This window comes from Phyllostomus hastatus, unplaced genomic scaffold, assembly GCF_019186645.2.
Source record: "Phyllostomus hastatus isolate PE091 unplaced genomic scaffold, TTU_PhHast_1.1 phas_contig_283, whole genome shotgun sequence".
NCBI lineage: Eukaryota > Metazoa > Chordata > Mammalia > Chiroptera > Phyllostomidae > Phyllostomus > Phyllostomus hastatus.
The window spans coordinates 4,055,129-4,075,023 of record NW_025333833.1 but is presented as its reverse complement, the minus strand read 5'-3'; the positions used below and the strand labels follow the sequence as shown (position 1 = coordinate 4,075,023).

Below are 19,895 nucleotides of genomic sequence, written 5' to 3'. Positions count from 1 at the left end.
ATGCAGGAAAAAAAGCATCAAAAGCCAACATCTGTCAGCAAACTAGAAATTAAAGGACACTTTGTCAACTTAAAGGTCATTTATGAGATAATCTACAGATAACATTACTTAATGACTGAATGCTTTATTTCTGAGATCAGGAACAAGGCAAGGATGTCTGTTCTCACCACTTCTTTTCAACATTATACTGCAGTTTCTACCAGTGGAATAAGACCAGAAAAAGAAATAAATGACACCCAAATTGGAATGGGAGGGAAAAAAGCTATCTTTATTTTCAGACAACATGACTGTCTACATAGAGCAAATTATTGTATTTCTATATGTTAATATAGTTAATATAATAAGCAGTAGGAAACTACAAAAATTAAACTACTCTTTATAATAACATCCCACAGGCGAAATACTTAGGGTAAACCTGAAATAGAATGGGAAAGACTTGTACACTAAAATCTATAAAACACAGCTGAGAGAAATTAAAGAAGATCTAAATAAATGGAAAGGTATAGTGGGTCATAAGCTGGGAGACTCAACATGGGTGTGATGTCAGTGGTCCCCATGACAAAACAGCCTTTGACATGTTTGTTAAACTTTGCGCAGCCTGCAAAGCTGACTGCTCACTGCCGTTCACTCTCCCATCTCCTTTGTCTACAGCATCTCCAAACTTGCCAATTCAGCATGTGGAAAGCCTTTGAGAGTATAGATTCTCATGAGGAAGGAGATTCTGAGTAGTTTTCATTTTATTTGGACTTGAAGTCAAATGGGCCAGAATTCATTTTTGCCTCTGCAGGAAGGGAAGGAGCAGCTATGAGATTTTATACGTGTACATGAATAGGCATATGGATACTTAAACTTGTAGGCTGAACTCTGAGATCTGAAGGACTTTCTTATGAACAAAATATAAGGAGAACAGACAGAAGAAGCAGTGGGAATAAAAGCATTTTAAGCAAGTCGTAAAAAGGTTGGGGTCTGTGAGCTTCACTGACAGCTCTCGTCCTGATTGGCTTCACTGTCCGGTCCCATTGGGTCAAGATGGCCTTCCTGGCCCCCTCCCACCTCCCTGGTCCCATAAGTCGGAACTGATAGGGGCTACAAGGCCCGAAGTACACCTGCAGGGCCAGCTGGGGGTCTGTCAGGAAGAGCCACGGTATGTTAGGCTTGGCCCCTATGAAGGAGCCCAGCTCGTCCATGTACGTGATGTAATCTGTCAGCAAAGTCTGGCTCTGGCCAAACCTGAGGAAAAAAAAGAACGTATAGTAGTGAGTTGTAAACAGAAGCACCAATTTCTTATTTTCTACCTCAGAAAATTAGCATTTTAGTGGGCATCTCCACTAATAACCCTATCTCCTCTCTTGCCACAATATTAAGTGTATCATCTGGTTTTTTGGCTGTAAATGAGCTTTTAGTTTTCTCTCCTTCCTAATCTCTATCCAACTTTGATGTGGTTTGGGTTTTTGGGGTTTTGGGGTTTTGGTTTTTAAATTTTATTTTTAACCATAGTTGACATACAACTTAACACTCTTTGGGTTCATCCATGTTGTTGCAAATAGCCAGATTTTATTCTTTTTATGGCTGAGTAGTATTCCACTGTATAAACATACCACATCTTCTTTATCCGGTTGTCTCTTGATGGACACCTATGTTGATTCCATTTATTGCTATTGTAAACAATGCTGCAATGAACATAGGGGTGCATATATCTGTATATATTATTGTCTTCATTTTTTTTCAGATAAATAGTGAAAAGTGGGATTGCTGGGTTTTACTATAGTTCCTCTGTTCATTTGTTGAGGAATCTCTATGGATTTCCATAGTGGGTGCACCAATTTATTATCAGAGCAACGGTGCACAAGGGTTTCCTTTTCTCTCCATCCTCACCTGCATTGTTATTTGTTGTCTTTTTCGTAATACCCATTTTGAAAGGTGTGAGGTGATATCTCACTGTGGTTTTGAGTTGCATTTCCCTGATCATTAGTGATGTTGAGCATCTTTTCATGTGTTTTTTGACCATCTGTATGTCTTTGGAGAAATGTCTAATCAGGTCATCTGCCTGTTATCTAATCAGATTGTTTGATTTGGGTATTGAATTGTATATTAACACTCCTATTGGATATATCATTTGCAAATATCTTCTCCCATTCAGTAGGTTGTGTTTTCATCTTATTGGTGGTTTCTTTCACTGTGCAACTGCTTTATTTTTTAAATAACATTTATTGTTGTAGCACTGGTTCATAACATTGTATAAATTTTAGGTGTACAACTTTTTTTTTTAATTTTAAAGTAAATCTCTCTTTTTTTTAAGATTTTATTTATTTATTTATTTTTTTAGAGAGAGAAGGGAGGGAGATAGAGAGACAGAAACATCAATGTGCAGTTGCTGGGGGTCATGGCCTGCAACCCAGGCATGTGCCCTGACTGGGAATCAAACCTGCGACACTTTGGTTCGCAGCCCGTGCTCAATCCACTGAGCTACGCCAGCCAGGGCTAGGTGTACAACTTTATTATACAACATCTGTATACTCTATTGAGTGCTCACCACTCAAAGTCTAGTCTCCTTTGCTTACCTTGATTTTAAACCTGTTTACTTTTTTCATCCTCCTCCAACCCCCCTGCCCTCTGGTAACCAACATTCTATTGTCTGTATCTATGAGTTTTTGTTTATTGTAAAAACTTTTTACTTTGATGTAGTCCCATTTGTTTATTTTTTCTTTTGTTGCCTTTACCTGAGGAGACATATGTTGGAAACTGCCCTACCTGGTTTCAGAAGCTGTAACCCCTCCATGGCTAAGGCTGAGTGAGCAACCTTCGGAGCATAAATCACTAAAGAGACAAAGCTTATCTCCCTAGCAGGGGCACTGCCTCTGCTCCTTTTACTGCACCCTGCCTGGCCCTCAATGCTTGATCAGTTAGCCAATGACGGGTAAGATTCCTCAAGGAAGGGACGACCTAAGACAGGCACGATCATGAGGGCCCCCAGGGAAGGACTTGGGGGGCTACAGAAAAAGGGGGTGATGGACCCTTGCCTTTCAGCTTTGACATAGCCTGAGTCCTCATTAAGAAGTCTCGTAATCTCTTGGCTGCCTTACTTCCCCTGCCTGACTTAAGCCTGAAACAATGCTGGAGGTGGGTGCGGCCCTGTGCCGGAAAGGGCGGGTTCCCTAGGGCAATCAGGCCTAAGAAAGAATGCATAAAATGCCATGAAACCTACTTTGCTAATACCCTCAATTTAAATAATAAGGGAGCAAGCAGGAAGTGAGTTTGTTCCCGAAAGTTTTATGGCCCTTTAACTATCTGACCCTGACTCAGAGTAAGCCCTCAGAATTCTTTGAATGTTACCTATTGTTTAGTCATTTGTGCTTGTCAATGATTGATGAACTTTGTTCCTGTGCAAATTGAACCCAATCAAAGCTTGTCAAGGCAAGAGTTGGGGTGCTCTCCTCTGAGACAGAAGCCATGCCATCCCTTTTCCTCCACAGGACTCAGTAGTCCGTGTGAATTTGTCTTATATCTCATCCATGATGCTGCAGACACTGCGGGCCGGTGTCCATGTTAGACATATTTTAAAAATATTGTAAAGATAGATGTCTAACCATTTACTGTCTTTGTTTCCTCCTTGCCTCTCTCCCCAGAATTATCTTATTCCTTGGATCTCATTTTTTCTTTGCTCTGACTTATTTTTAAATCTGTTTCATTGTGTATGTTTCTTTTTTTCCTTTTTATTGAATTTGTTGGGATGACACTGGTTATCACAATTATACAGGTTTCAGGTGCACAGTCCCACAACACAGCTTCTGTATAGTGTACTGTGAGTTCCTCATCCACAGTCATGTCTCTGTCCATCACCACTTACCCCTTATGCCCTCGTCCACCTCCCTCCACCCTCCCTACCTGCCATTCACCACACTGTTGTCCGTGTCCATGATTTTTTCTCTCTCTCTTGTTTTCTTTTGCTGTCTTTGTTTTCTTATAGGGGTTTTATGGTTTTAGGTCTTAGTCTTTGAGTTCATTTTTGTATGCGGTATAAGAAAATGCTCTAATTTCAGGGTCTTTTTTTGGTCATTTATCTGTTTTGTTTTCCCATTATCAAAGAGACTGTTTTTTCCTCCACTGTATATTCTTTCCTCCTTTGCTGTAGATGAATTGACCATATATTCATGGGTTTATTTCTGGGACCTGTATTCTGTTCTATTGATTTATGTCTCTGTTTTTATGTCAGTATCATACTGATTTGATTACTGTAGGTTTGTAGTATAGCTTGAGACCACAATATGTAATGCCTCCAGCTTCGTTCTTATTTCTCAAAATTTCTTTGACTATTCAGGGTCTTTTGTGGTTCCATATAAATTTTAAGGTTATTTGTTATAGTTCTGTGAAAAACACCTTTGGTATTTTAATAGGGATTGTACTGAATCTGTACATTGGGTAGTATGGACATTTTAATGATGTTAATTCTTCCAGCTTATGAGTACTGTGTATCATTCCATTTATTGGTGTCTTCTTCACTTTCTTTCATCAGTGTCTTATAGAAATCTCAGTACAGGTCTTTCACTTCCCTGGTTACATTTATTCCTAGGTATTTTATTATTTTTTATGCAACTATAGTGGGATTGTTTTTAAATTTCTCTTTCTGATAATTTGTTATTTGAATATAGAAATGCAGCACATATCTGAATATATATTTTGTATCTTGTATCTTTACTGAATTCACTGACTCAGTTTATTTTGGTGAAATCTTTAGGGTTTTCTATACAGAGTATTACATTGTTTGCAACTAGTGACAATTTGTTCTTCTTCCTTTCCAATTTGGATGCCTTTTATTTTTTTTTTCCTGTCTGATTGCTGTGGCTAAGAAAGACATGTGGCTGATGAGAAAGGAGCTCGAAGAAAGTGTTCCGGTTATTTTCAATCCCAGAACTACTGGCATTTGAACTGGATACCTCTTTGCTTGGTTGTACTGTCCTGTGTACTGCAGGGTGTTTAGCAGCATCCCTATTCTCTACCCATTAGGTGCCAGTAACATGACTTTTTTACTTGTGATGACCAAAAGTATCTCCAGACTTTGGGAAAGCCACCCCTGTTTGGGAACCTAGTGTTGTACAGGAGAAATGTAATGGCTCTTATCTGCCCATGCAAGACTGTTTAATTATAGCTAGTGTTCTGTTTGTTTCATTAGCAAGTACAGTCTCTTACCACTTGAGTTTCTTCTTCATTGTCTTATCAATATCATCCATCATTTCCTTTGTAGTTGGCAGAGTACATGAGCCTCGGAAAGAAATAAAGAAAGAGATATTGAAAAAGACAAATCAGGAATGTATAATGACACATAATGCATTTTATTCTGTAGTTATGAACTCTGTCCCTAAAAGATTTTGTATCACCTGTACTTGAACAACAATAAAAAAAATTAGAAAAAAAACTTCGTTTCAGTACAAAAATAAATAAATAAAAAGAAGGGGGAAACAGATTTTGTATCAAGAGGAACTGTCTTTGGTATCTCTGGTAGAAACCGGTTCACAGGAATGAAGATCTGAGAAGCCCATGACCTTGCTCCGGGAACGGTGAAGCTGCTCTGCAGTGAGGTAGTGACAGCAGATGAGTTTGGAGCTTTGAATCACCCAGCCTCCTATTCCTGTGACGTTATATAGGGCCCAGTCTTCAATATACTCAGGAACACTCCATGCACGTGAACATCTTAACAGTTTCTTCATGTTTCCTGTCAGTGTTGTCTCATTAAGGCTTCTCTCAAGAAGTAATCGGGTGCAATAGTTCACTCTTAAGGTACATGGCAATTAAAATGGGACAGTGGAAGGAAGCATGGTTTTCTCAGAATCAGCCTGCAGCCAAGGAGGATATTTTAAGGTATGTGAATATCTAATCACTATGTTGTACACCCAAAATAATATGATATTGTATGTCAACTGTAATTGAAAAATAACTTTTTTAAAGTGAGGGCAGCACGATTTTTTAGTTTTTTGTAAATTTTACTACATCAGTAGAGGCCTTTTCTGATTGCTGATGGCAACTCACTTGCCTTTTAACGATGGCGAGAATTTATTGTGGCGTCCACAGTGGGCGAACACATCCCGGCTCTTGTTCGCATCTTATCTCAGCCTGATAGTGCCCTGTGATCACGTGGTGGCTGTGCTTCCACTAGAATTTTGATCATTTTGTTTGATGTTGTGTCCTGAGTGCCAAGACAGAGCCTGGCACATAGCGGGTACTCATTAGTATTTGCTGGATGAATGAATGATACCCTTTGTTTCATGTAAACATTTTTTTGGTTTATAAACTGTATCCAGCCTTCCCACAATACCTCAGGCACGAGGCATTGCTGTGCCATTCAAGAGAAAAGATAATGGGAACATTTAGCAGGGGAGTGCCCTTACGAAAGATTATACAACAGGGCTGTTACAGTAATGCTCCCTCGTGGTCCTCTTGTGGTCCTCTTGCAAGAAAATCTTATTTATCCACAACATTTTTAGAAAGCACATACATACGTGCTATGATTAACATTTTCTTCATTACCTGTAATCTCAGTTTTTATAGATGGTATGGTAGGTAAGGTATACCTGTATTGGCCAAGACTCTTGAACCCTTGAATCAAAGGACACTTTCAATAACAATGATAATCAGTATCTTTGGAGTAAATCAAATCACCATATTTGAGACATTGCTTTTATCTGTGTGTTTCTTGTATTCTTGACCTTCTCACATAAACATACTTGTAGTCCCTGGAGACCACGGAGCTGAGAGTGGAGGGATGGGGAGAAGATTTTCTGTAGAGTAGAAGTGACCTCATGCTGTTATCCTGAAACAGGTGGATGGCAAAAAGGCCTCCAGCATGTGTACGGGCACGGCCTCTCCAACCTTTGCAATGTACTTGGATATTTCAGTGACTCACTGCTATTATTCTCTTGCTTAAAGTCTTTCAAAGTCCTTTCAGTTGCCTCACCAGAAGTCTAAGCTCTTTAACACAGCTTATATAGCTTTCCACTCACCAGTTCTTTCCTCCATTTCTTGCCACCCCCGCCTCTGCTTCATATCCCCTCACACCAAAGTGTTTCTGGGTCCTTACCCACTCCGTGCAGTTCCTCAACTTTATGCCTTTCCTCATGCTGTTCCCTCTTCCTGGAATAGCTCACTGCCCAGCTGCCCTCACCAGAACAGCCTACAGTTTCTCACACTGTGGCTGGCATTCCCCTCACCCTATTTCAAGCTCTCTGAGGTCAAGGAACATGTCTGTCTTGTTTCTCTTGGTATCTCTAGCACCTAGCATAGTGCTTGGTATCTACTAGATGCTTAACAAATGTCCACTGACTGAACAAACGAGAGACAGAATGGCCCACCTACCTGTGAACACTTTAGCAGCCCAGCGGGCTTGCTGGTCAGTGGTGGGGATGGCAGCCCCGAGGGACTGGACCAGGCCAATCACAGCCAAGGTTGGCTTCTCCATCACTGGGGGGAAGATGCCTTTAAACAAGGTGACCTCGTCGTTTCTGCTCTTGATGATGGAGTCATCAAGGAAAGGGTAGGCATAAGCATAGCCTGTGGCAAAGATGACAGCGTCAATGGCCTCAAACGTGGTCCCGTCTTCAAACATGGCTGAGGTCTCCATGAACTTCGTCACACCGGGCCTGATGGACAGGGTGCCACACAGGATGCGTGATGGGAGCTCATCGTTGAACACAGGCTCTTTCCTCAGGGTGCTGTGAAGAAACAAGAGTCACAGGCCTTTGCCGTGAACTGCCTCGTTCCCGGGGATCCCCACAACAGCCCATAGCGTGGAGACCAAATTTGAACAGTTAAGTGTCAGCCCGAGGATACCCGGGCTCTCTTCCTCTGCGCAGTTCCTCCTGTGGCCTGGAGCAGACCTTAATAAGGACATCTGTCTGAGCTGCTTCTTGTGGCTCCTGGCAACTTGGAGATTCTCTTCTGGGTGCCTACGCTATTTGGAGACTCGCCAAATGCATTAGAAAGAAAGTACTTCCTAAACATAATAAAATGGTTAAGAAGGCTAACTCTGGAGTCAGATGATGCAAATGCATATCCTGGCTCCACTCTTACTAGCTGCCACTTGTCTGTATTTGTTTCCTTCAGGGTAAAATGGGGACAATCTAGAATCTACCTGATACGGTTGTTGTGAGAACTAACGAGTGATTATCTGTAAAGCACTCAAGAGAGTGCTTGGCACGGGCGAGCATCATTATTGTAAGTGAACTATGATGGTAACCAAGGTCTCTCCTTGTACGTGGGGAAATCAGATTTGCTGTGGCTGGATGTCATATTGCCATGTTTGGCTTCCTTTCATTGGCTGTGGTCCCAAAAGAAAGCATAACAATTTGGGTGTTGTACTTCTGTTGCCATAATACTAGGAATGGAGCCTGTGTGTGTGTGTGTGTGTGTGTGTGTGTGTGTGTGTGTGTGTTGTGTGTGTGTTTGATGACATTCTTCATTCTGAGTTAAGTTTCTTTCAGGGATTTGGGCATTTCTTTTATCTCAGACCCTAGGGAACTTTATTAATCTTAGAATTTTTTCTACACTTCCAAACTGCTCTCCACCTCTATAACCCTGAAGTTTCTTCCTTTACTTCATAAGGTGACAAAAAGTGGGCCACACAGTGAAATCTGTTTTTCTCTCCCCTCCCCCACCTCTGCTGTTCAAGGCAGGAGTGAGAGCACGTCAGCTCCTTAGGGTGTTTGGAGCCCTTTCTGGGAGGGAGCTTAGTTTTGGGGAGTGGATTTCCAAGACCATGTTTTAATCATCTGAAGGACAAAGCCAGCATGCAATTTGCAGTTTCCCTTACAAGAGAAAAAAAATGGTAACCAGCTCAAGATCTGAAACTTCTATTGCGTGAAGCATAATTTTAAATGCGTGAAGTCACCATTGTTTTCTTTTAGGGATCTAGCATCTGCCAGACTAGGGAGGAGTGAGGGTTTGGCTCCCAAGTCTGGCATTTGCTATTTCAATTTCCAGTTCTCTCTTATTTTTCCTTAGCCTGTTTCTCTAAATACAACGAAACACTTTTGCCAGCATGGGCCAAAGATAAAATTTCTTTGTGAATCCTTTCTTTTCTTATCCACAAACCTTTTTTTTTAAAATTGATACAGTGATTTTTCTACCTAGAATGCCTTTCTCATTAACAGAGGTTGGGCTGTGTCTCCATAGAAAATACATACACGAAGCATGCTAATTTCATTGACTGCATTAGTTCTGTGATCTCAAATGCCTGAGGTGCCCCGATACTTCCTTACTGTCCTGCAGAAACGCCAGCCCTTGATGGAGGAGCTGTACACTTTTGTTTTGCATCTTCCTACTTGCTGAGACATGTCGGGTAGCCCTACTTTGTAACTGTTCCTTAGGAGCATATTAGAAAATTTGAGACTATTAAGAACCAATATTTTGTGAAGCTTTATAGTTTACAAAGTAAGTCTTATACTTTTTTATCTTATGGAATACCACAACAGTCTTGAGGAATAGGTATATTATTATTTCTATCCCCATTCAACCTTAAGTATGGACAAGATATTCCTCAAAACACTGTAATTTGTGATTTGTCTCAGCCCTCAAATGTCTGTCTAGGTTGTAGCCACCACAACTGAATCCTGCATGGCAGGGTGACCGAGCTGCCTGCTCCTTTCCTATTCCCTGATTCTTCCACATGCCTTTTCCCCACTAGACTAATTTCAGGAAGATTTTCATCCCAGCCATGGCCTTTGGGGATGCTGTGTCACCTACACAGTCCTCAGTGTAACCCCACCAGTCTCAGTGAGACAACTGAAGTAAGACCTGGAGAAAGAATCCCACTTAAACCAGTGAGCCACTCTTTGAATGAAAAACACGTGTTATTGGTAGTACCCATTTAGAGGCATCAGGCCGTAGTTCTCATGCTTAAACCACGTGTTCATCTTCTTGACGTACAACCAGTCAGAGACAGATGAAGGAAGGGCGTTCCGGAGAAAGGAGGCAAAGCGGGTAACATACACCATGTCCCAAGGATGGCCATCATCCCAAACCCGGCTCATGACCCAGGAACCACTCCTGGTGCTGATGATGACCTGGTGGGGAAGGAGACATCGACTTCAGTAGTATTCTGCAAGAGGTAGTAGATACGACACGATTCTCTGGACATCTCCATGAGTTTACCTCCTTCACCATCGGGGGAGGGCCGCATCTCAGAGTGGGTGCGTGACTGAAACCAGGCAGAGGTGGATCCCCTCCCTCCCTGTGCCCCAGAAGGCTAGCGCACAGTTGTCGGAAGAAGTGACGTGTTGGAACAGGAGGGCTCTGTATTCACCCGTGACAGGTTTCGCCTGCATACACTCATAGGCTAAGACTGTAGGTGTGATAGAAACCAGCCAATCCAGCAAAACTCAGTGGTGGCAGTGGCTGGATTGGGTGCAGGAAATGCAGTGAAATCTCTTGCTGAGATGAGGCTAAGCAGATGCCAAGGGTTTAATTCTGTTCCCTGTTCCTGGTCTCCTTTGCCAGTTCTCGCTCCACACCTAGGTGCATGTAGCCCGGCAGCCCCGCACCAGACAGTGGCCTCAGCCCCGAGTCAAACCCGGTTGCCAATTTTACCACTTTTGTGATGACCCAAGGGGGTCTGACTTTTAAAAAATCCTTAGCTTTTATTTACGTGCATTTAAGAATTTATTTATTGAGCACCTATTTCCTTTAAAATATGCTGTTTCTACTGGTTATGTGGGATGTAGCTTGGAGTCTCTTGAGAAGCCTCCCTTGACCCCAGGCTGGGTTAGGTTCTCCTTTCTTGGTGCTGCCACTCACTGAAGTCGCATTACCTCCTTTTGCAAAGGTGTGCATACCTGTCATCCCGCCTCTGCCCATCGCCTGCTCCTTGAAGTCAGGAAGTACTCTGACTTGTTTCTCTGTTTATTTCTGACACATGAAAAGTGCCCCATGTGTTTTTGAGCTGTGGCTGTTGAGTGGATAAACAATAGTAAGAGCTAAATCTTGTGTTTCTTCCAGACATTCAGAGTGGCAAACAGGTACCTTTTGCATTGTATGTGATAAGAAATGCTGTTAAATAAATTAAGGTAGAGTCTGACTAGCCACCAGTTTGCTGGGGGTGATCAGGGTGTAAAATGAAAGCAAAAATGCATGCGTGCGCACACACACACACACACACACACACGCGCATGCGCGCGCCTCTGGTTCCAGTAGCATGCACTCCCCGTATGAGCATGGGCCCCTTCACCTGGCTTCACAGGGAGAATGTCTGCAGTCTTCTCTGCCTGGGCATATGTGATGGGGGGTCAGGGGCCCTTGTGGTAGGACATGGCCATCAGCATCCTCAGTGCCTAGGCTGTAGGTTTGGTAGCACAGCCGTCCCCCAGGTTTGTTTCCCCAAACCTTTCAGATCATGTACCTGTGTAGCGAAGCGACTGAGCTCCACAGCAATGTCACATCCCGAGTTCCCTAGGCCAATCACGAGGACCCTCTTCCCCTTGAAGGCTTCTGGGCCCTTATAGTCCCGGCTGTGGAGGACTTGGCCTTGAAACTGGTCTAGGCCTAAGTGGAACATGGGAAGTAGTTTATGTTGATTTTCGGAAGAAATGATAAAGACTCACATATTTTGATATTTTAATTTTTAAATCTCCTAATGGCATTCTTAACTTTAAAAAAAAGTTTCCTAGTTGAAATGCATTTATCCTTTTGGTGGTTTTTGACAAGACACCCTCAAATGATTACTTTCAGTGCCTTAAAAAAAGCCCTTAAGATATGAGAACTTCTATTTTGATAATGATAGCTAATATTTATTGAATACTTCCTGTGGGCTACGCCCTCTGCCGAAAGCTTTATGTATTTTAGCCATTTAACCTTGATAGCATCTCTGAATGGTAGGTACTGGTGTTATCTCTATTTTAAAATACAAGGAAACTGAGACAAAAAGTGTCTTGACCAAGGTTAGGCGGTGAAGAACCCGTGGAATATTGAGCCCGGGTGCTCTGAGCCGTATTGTGAGCCTCCAGGAAATACACTGCCTCTCAACGTCAGTGGTGTGATCTTCAGTTCTCCATGAATCTCTACTCTTTTCGTGATCTCAGCCTGTGAACATCCTGCCTTGAGATGGGAACTGTAGATGGGAATCTGAGCGGATGTGTGTTTCTGTTGGAAGGAAAGAAGGAAGGCTGCTTGCGTGTTGTGTTTATGTGACGCCTACTTTTGTATAGTAACAGTGCTCCTGTGTGCACTCACACACACACACTGAGATTTCTACAGTTTGTTTGCAAAATGTGGACATATATGAAATGAGGAAACCCAGATTTCCTCTGTAAGTCACCAATATGTTTGTTATAAATAACGTAAGAAGGTGTGACTTTCTGTAGATAGTTTGGCAGTTGGGCTGGACTTCTGTGAAGGTGTAATACCCTCTCTCAGAGATCCCACATGCAGTCAGGACTTACGTTCACATTGTGTCTAAGGTAAGACACAGACGAAACCTGGGACTTCCTCTTATCTTTGGCTTACAGGCCCTTGATTCTTTTAGTATAGGGGTCCAGGAGGCCAATTATTACTATACTTCACATATCTTCAAGCTTAAAATTTTGTTTTGAAATCTTTGCGAGCTTAAGAATAATTGTTATGTACAATCTGTGGAAAGGTCTACTTCAACCTTGATGTTCATGTCTAAATTCCGAGATTATTGTACATTTTCCAAACTTACCAGGGAAAGAATCACGGGGCAGATTGGGGTAGACATGATGTCCTGAACAAATCATTACAGCATCAAAAATAGTAGATTCCTGCTTCCCATTCTTTTCCCAAACCACTTCCCACTGGCCGGTGACTAAGAAGCTGGGACATTTCTTGACACTGGAAACCAGGGTCTTAAAGAAAATCAGAAAGAAATTTCATGTACTCATAATTGTATATGTATTTATTTATCTATTCAGCAGTGTTTCTGTGGAGGAAATAACTGTGATGATCTCCCCGGGCCACTGAGAAATGTGTAGGAAGATGTTAAAATAGGAGTCACAGTGAATCTTCAGACCTCACCAGGGAAAGTACTTATGGGGGTATGTTTACTCTTTTGACACGAAATTAGTGAATTTGGGGTGTATAACACCGAGTATTCTGGGGAAAGGTGCTGTGTTATTTGCACACGGCCCTCCCCCACGGACACCCATGTCTTCTTCCTCTTCGATCCCATCTCTCATCTGCTCCAGTGACGGGAGAATGCCTTAGGGTTCTGTCCTTGCTCATTCTCTCCTTTGCTCCGGATGGACACTCTCCTTCGGAAACATTAGCCACTTTCACAATGTGACTATTATGTAAGTATGTACGAAAATCAAATTAGATTACATTAAATTCAATTACAGTGGTTATAATTGAATTATTTTAATTTGGCACATTTATTTTTAACTTATAACTAATCATAATTGTGATAGTTTAAATATAATTTATTTTATTATATACACTATATATTCCTATACATTATATATATTTTAAAATTATATAAGTATAATTTATATTTTATTGTGTTAAAATAATAAATACATAAAGTTATGTGTAATCCCAGTTCATGATTTTCCTGATTATTTTTCTAGGTCTCTGTGCTCTGTCTGGAGCAGTCATGCATTGGGGTTAAGAATAAGATTAAACAAATGAAAAGCATTGTTGTTGTTTACAGAGCCAGTGCCTCTGGGCCCCGATTCCTAAGGCTCCTTGCCTAAAGAGCTAAGTGGGTGGACAAGGAGGGAAAAGACTGTGCTGATTGTCCATTTCTCATGGAAGGCTTTCTAACAAATGCCACCCTTTCTGAAACCACACCGTACGGACATGAAGTGTGACACGAACTGGAGAATCTGAGGTTGTCAGTAAAATATGGGAGCGTGGGGTGGAAAGCACACCGCGATGGCGGAGCTGCCTCCAGCATTTTCGGTGGCATTTTACCAGCTCTCAGAGACGGACGGGGAACGTGTTTAGGGACAAAAAAGACCAATGCACGGATACTTTACAATCACCACTGCTCAGCTCCGATGGGGGAGCTGTCCAACCGTTTGGCTCTGATTTCTATAACTGAATGCCGTGTCCTTTTTCTCCTACCCACTGATATCAGCAGCACAAGTTACGCGGCCCTTACCTCGAACTGTATATACCGGAGAAGACCCTTCTCCTGAGTGAATGCCCTTATGTACTCCTGGAGCTTGCTGTGGTGCATGAAGTTGGGGTAGTCCTCGGGGTACGGGAAGTCTGGGAAGCACATCATCTCCTTGGAAGAGTTGGTGAACACGGCCGGGTAAATGCTGGCCCTGCCTTCTTCTGCGTGGTCCTAGGAGGAATAGCAAAGCTTGAAAAGGAGAGTAGGAATGGTGTGACCCTCAGCAGATATTCAACTCTTGGTTGACTGAAAGCTTTTAATTATGTAAAAAACCAAAAACCAAAACCCAACAAACAAAACCAAAACCCAAAGACCCATGCAAAAAGGAACAGGTCTCTGTAAGATCTGGAAGGAAAAGCGTAACTCCTGGCTCAGAGCTGGCCTCTGTCCACCTTAGTCCTTGTTCTAATTACCCCCAGTGTTAGCTCTGTGTTTTTAGTCCCATCCAATTTTCTTTCTTTTTTCAATCACAACCATGGTTCTGGTGTTTAAAAAACACCCAGCTAAGTGGTTTGAAGGGGGCCTCAGCTTTTAGCTTGTTTGACCGGCCGTGCAGTGCTCAGTGAGCTCCTCAATAGCAACAGAACCCTCTGTTGAAGTGGTTTCCCCACTTTGGTGAAATTGGAATCACCTGAAGGGCTCCTTAGGCTGTAGCTGCTTGGGCCTGCGCCCAGCATTTCTGACTTAGCGTGCCTTGAGTGGGGCCTGAGGATTTGCATCTGCCACCAGGAGGCAGTTGACATGGCTGGCCCAGGGACCCACTTGGAGGACCACTGCTCTGTTGGAAGTGAGCTCCGAGCTTGAGGAGGGCCCTAGCTCACCACTTAGAGGCCATCGCCCCTCGCCGGCAAACACAGGAAGCCAGAAGCCCGGAACTTGTATCCCACTTTGGCACTGCATTTTGAATTCACCGTGTAATCGAAAAGCAGCTTCTTTTGAGAAGTGGTTGAAGGCTTAATTGCAAAGCAACATTTCCTCTCTGATGCCAGGACAAGGCTGAACTTACACAATTGCCTGCCTAATAAGCACATTTAACAGCCCGCAGCCTCTGCTTCCCCAAATCCTGAGGGAACAGCCATGAAATGGAGGAAAAGCTTGGCATGGCTGCTGGACTCAGGATGTCTGTCGTTCCCCCCATACCCTTCCCCCTCCCCCTGCTGTCCCCTGGAAGATGGAGACAAAAAGTTCTGGAAAGAATGGGGAGGATTGTATCTCTGGGGGCGGGGGGTTGGGTGCTTCCTGAGGCCTCCGTGTTCTCTCTGAAGTTGGAAACAACACTTCCTGTGCTGATGGTTCTGTTTTTTTCAGAAGAGCTGAGCTCAGAGATGGTGACTTTCTAAACCTCAGTTGGAAGCGTCAGCCAAGGTCAGCAAAGGCTGGTGCCGGGCAGGTTCTCAGCTCTTTCTGCCCTGTTGCCCCACGGCTGGTGCCTGTGGTTGATGATTGAGAGAAGGAGGGGTGGAGGAGGTTTCTTAGCTGCCCTTTGAAGGCTGGGAGGGCTGAGCTGCAGCCTGGGGACTGGTTAAAGGAATGTGAGACTCTGCTCTTGGATGATTTCCATGTTAATTAATCTCTGCCCTTTGGCCCCTGGACCCCAGCCAATCAGAACATGCGGAGAGAATATGTATCCTGCAGCTCCTTGGATTTTTTCCCCCTGAAGAGGCTGTTCTCCATACAAAAGAAAATAGATGTATTGTATAACAGCAGACAATTGCTCCGGAGAGCCCGAATTTTCATTATTTCAATATGTCAGGTGGTTTGAGCCAGTGAGGAGGATATTAAGCTCTGCCTCTGCCTCTGCCTCTGGCTGGGACAGCCTGCCCTGGAGCCGGAGAGCCAAGCAGCTGCAGGCAGCTTCTCACGTCTGTCCAGGCCCATCACTGCGTTCATGTCTCCTCCTTGCCACTAGAGCACAACCAGCTTGAGGGCAAGGGCAGAGGCTGCTTCGGGACGGCTGTGTGTGCTTTTTTCTCGTTTACCTCGATCTCCTTGCATTTTCCATCTTGGCTTCTCAGCCTCATTTCTGTGGGTCTAAAGATACCCTCCAGGTCCAGCTCGGGTGTTGCCTTCTTCCTCCTCGACTGGAAGTTGTCTGCCTGCACCACACCGATGCTCTTCACGCCCTCATCTCATGTTCACTTGTCGTGGAGCTATCCTGACACTCGCTTCCTCTCTGCGTTTGAAACACTGGCTGCCCGAGGTGCCTCTTTTCTGCAGCCACACCTCACACCGAGCCCTGTGCACGTGTGCACACGTGTACTTGACGAATGAATACATGAAAGAATAAGTCGAACACAAGCCCAGAGAGTTCTGTGTCCCCCCCTTGCAGTCGAAATGTCCTGACCTATTGTACACAGCATGTTGAGCAACCTCTTACCACAGCAGATTAAAGTCATTTGAGGCCAGGGGGCCCTGTTAGAACCCATGAAACTTAAAACACGCTCATACGCAATCTGCTAGTGTGTAAATCTGATTTGGTTTTCATTTTACAGGAAAAGCACATGGTAAAAAGTTCAGAATGATCAGGTTTCTCTCTTACAGAGCACCTCTGCCCAACAGGGCTTGTAAGAGGAAAGCTTATGTAATACACTTTCCAAAAGCCCCTCTCTGCTTGTGCATCGTGCCAAGCCACTCTTCTTTGAAAAGAAGGAAGGGCTGCAGTGCGAGGAGGAGGCCAAAGTTCATGTTACTTGTATGGGTTTACAGCTCCACGGGGCCTTTGGTATCTTTTTTCTTATACACAGTAACCTCAGGGGAAAGTGACATCTGCTCTTGTGGAAAACCCAGTGTCTGACCTCGCACTTTATCAGCCTGTGTGCTGTTGCTTCTGGGAATAAACTCTCAGATCGGGCTGTACTGGTAACCTAGACACCCGGACGGACTGTGTTCAGTGTCTCCTCTGTGCCTCTCATGGATTGCTGGTCCACCCCTGCCTGGAGACCTCTCCCACCTGGCACTGCCACCCTGTTGGAGTCTGCGTGTCTGCGGGGTGCCATTCACAGACTACACTGGGGATGGCACTCGCTGCACTGTGTCACATAGTGGTCCTCTGCTTTCCTTCGAGTAGGGCATTCTTCTTGTTTCAGCCAAGAGCCACCCCTGCAGGGAGTTTGCCCTAGCCTGACGAGAGTTTAGTAGTCCCTCTTCCAAACCTCAAGGCACGTGTTCATTAAGTTGACGGTCACCAAGTTGACAATCAAGGTGGCGTAAGGTTCCATAATCTCTTATGTGACACTCTTTGGGTCAGATATATTTTGGAAACATGTAGATTTGGGGATTAATTTGGAGTGGAAACCATTTATGTAGAGTGATTACTTCATGTATATTAGCCATCCTAGCACCTCGCACATAAATTTGCCAAAATAGCTGCTCTAATAACAAGCATTGAGTTGTTATTAATTAGATAATAGGGAACCATTTAATGGTTTAGATGGAGTTGGCCATATCTCCCTGAGCAGATGGAAATAAAGATAACTGAATTCTTAAAAAACAAACAAATCAACAACCTCTTGCTTATTCCCTAATGAAATTTAAAAATTAATGATATCATAACTTCTGTGATAAATACTTTCAGGCTTATAAGACCACCAATTATCTTAAAATAAAAGGTTTGAGATCAGTCCAGATGTGTTCTAAATTAGCACTGGTGTACTCTGTTACAACAGCCTGTTGTTGCAGGTTGGGCTCTGAGACGAGGACAGAATGTAGTTACAAGTTGAATGACAAGGATATAATTAATGTCTTCAAGCAAAATGCATATCATCTACATTCAATAATAAGGGTGGGGAAAGTCATGACAGAAAGGCCAGGAGTTTTCCCAAACTTGGCTTTGAAATTTAAAAATGGTGTTTATAATGACGGTTTTCTGATTTTATCATTTCTACAATAAGTCTGAATGGCAGAGACAATCCGTTTTGCCTCTGGATTTGGAGCTGACAGGACATTCAATAACCACATGTCCAATACACACAGTCGTCATTTATGAAAGCTTATGATGTTTGTCCAGTAGACATAATTATAGAATTATAACTGTTAGAGTTGGAAGACACATTAGCAGTAACGTAATTTCCAACCTCTGCATTTGACAAATGAGCGTTTGGGATCTAGAAAGAAAAGGGACTTGACTAAAACGCCTGCCCAGAACACACCTAAGAGTTGAGAAGAGAACTCGGGACTTCTGACACCATGTAGGTTTCTCTTTTCCCTCCTGTTCCTAGGGTTTTAGAGCAGTAGGGATAGAGCCCTCTCAGCTGCATGGGGAGGCAGTGGGGTGATTTGCACTGATTATTGACATCAGCCCTCCTCACAGCCTGGAGGTCTGGGCTCCGTCGGGCCAGTCATAGTATTTAACAAGTGGGATGTCTTCCTCAGGAGCAGCCTGGCTGGGGAGAAGTAGTTCTAGATGACTGGGCATCAGTGAGGTGGGAGCAAAGTGGCTTTGCTTTCCAGATCTGGAACTTCTGTGACTGACCTCCAAATCCAAAGTAGAACCGGTCAGATTGGGTTTGCTGTAGAACCCAGCTCCCTCTTATTGGGGTCCCAGCGGTGGGCCACTCACCGAGAATTTCCACAGGCCTCCCACGTCATCGCTTCTCTCGAAGCAGATGGGCTCCAGTCCCTCCTCTAGGCAGCACCGTATGGAGGCCAGGCCACTGACACCAGCTCCAATGATGGCCACTCTCTTCCCCGGGGCCATGCTTCCTGGAGCAGGGTCTGGACAGGGCTTCTTCAGAAGACCGTTCCTGAGCTCGGCAACTTTTCAGCAGAAATAACCAGCTGAAGTTTAAGAGTCAGCACCTTCACCTTAACAGAAGAACACAGAGAGACATATTAACAGTCGATGCTCATTGTTTTTGTTTTTTTTACCACTTTTGCGAATAAGGTTCTAAATCTGGTCTCTTCTCCAGATTATTCAACTTGCCCAACATGGTGGAGTCAATAAAGGCAAGAACAGGAAGGACCCTGAGGGTCATCAATCCCATGCTCTCATTACAAAGGAAGCAATTGTCACTCCAAGGAGATTAGAAATTAATTCTTCAGGGCTAATACTTCAAGGTCTCAGGGCTAACAAGTAAAGGCGTCAGAGCTAGAACTCAAGCCTCCCACATGCAACCCACAGGACCACGTCACCCTTACTCACTTGGCTCAAAGGGGCCTTACTCTTATTCCACCTCCTGCCTTTTCCCAGAGAACCAGCAGTGTTCTGAGTGTGGAAGAGATTGTCTTTTGAGGCAATATTTGAGAAAGGGGGTGGAGTTATTCTTAAAGTGACAATTCCTTTTTCTTTGTATTCCTTAGGGTGGAGTGCCCTGGTAAAACCTGCAAGAACCAAATGCAGTAGTGATGGGAAATGGGGGCGGGGAGGAGAGCAGAAGAATAAAGAGGTGGGGGAAGGGCAAGAATGCAGTCCCTGCTCTTGGGGACAAGCAGTAAAGCAGTCATTGATATGGTCACTGGAGCTGTAAGGCAAACCCCTGGGAGATTAAAGGAAGAATATTTTTTTGTTTATTTTGGCTTTAGAGCTGTAGAATATATATAAACAAAGGCTATGCACCTGGACTACAAGGAAAAGTTTTCTTGTGCCAATTTTTTTTTTAAGCCCAATTTTCTGGAAATTTAAGATAACCGGATTTGAGGAGCTGATACTAATTTTTGGAGATGAGTTTGTAAAACTAGTGAACTCGGGCAGAATTGTGAAGTCACTCCTCTGGCTCCCTCCCTCTTTTACATCTTCTCATCTTACTTCTGTACTCTTCCCTCCCTCCCTCCTCCCTCC

The 19,895-nt window shown here is 43.6% G+C and overlaps 1 protein-coding gene across 1 annotated transcript; it reads right to left on the bottom strand.

Annotated features, from left to right (window-relative positions):
• Window positions 1-247: 247 nt before the first annotated feature.
• Window positions 248-19,399, bottom strand: FMO3 (flavin containing dimethylaniline monoxygenase 3). Its single transcript, XM_045838681.1, has 9 exons — window positions 19,260-19,399; window positions 18,678-18,922; window positions 14,102-14,290; window positions 12,683-12,845; window positions 11,384-11,526; window positions 9,853-10,052; window positions 7,348-7,703; window positions 5,188-5,260; window positions 248-1,230 (listed from the first exon to the last, which is right to left on the bottom strand). Exons 2-9 carry the CDS (start codon window positions 18,813-18,815, stop codon window positions 885-887), a joined length of 1,608 nt encoding a protein of 535 aa, XP_045694637.1. The 5' UTR covers window positions 18,816-18,922; window positions 19,260-19,399; the 3' UTR covers window positions 248-884.
• Window positions 19,400-19,895: the final 496 nt, after the last annotated feature.

What these genes read in the sequence shown, in the direction of transcription:
- FMO3 (XM_045838681.1), bottom strand. Translation starts at nt 18,815, where the DNA reads ATGGCCCCGGGGAAGAGAGTGGCCATCATTGGAGCTGGTGTCAGTGGC. An exon ending in GGCTGCTAAAGTGTTCACAG is followed by an intron (nt 5,261 to 7,347) that starts GTAGGTGGGCCA and finishes TTTCTTTCCGAG; the next exon opens with GCTCATGTACTCTGCCAACT. An exon ending in ATGAAGAAGAAACTCAAGTG is followed by an intron (nt 1,231 to 5,187) that starts GTAAGAGACTGT and finishes TTTTTTCCTCAG; the next exon opens with GTTTGGCCAGAGCCAGACTT.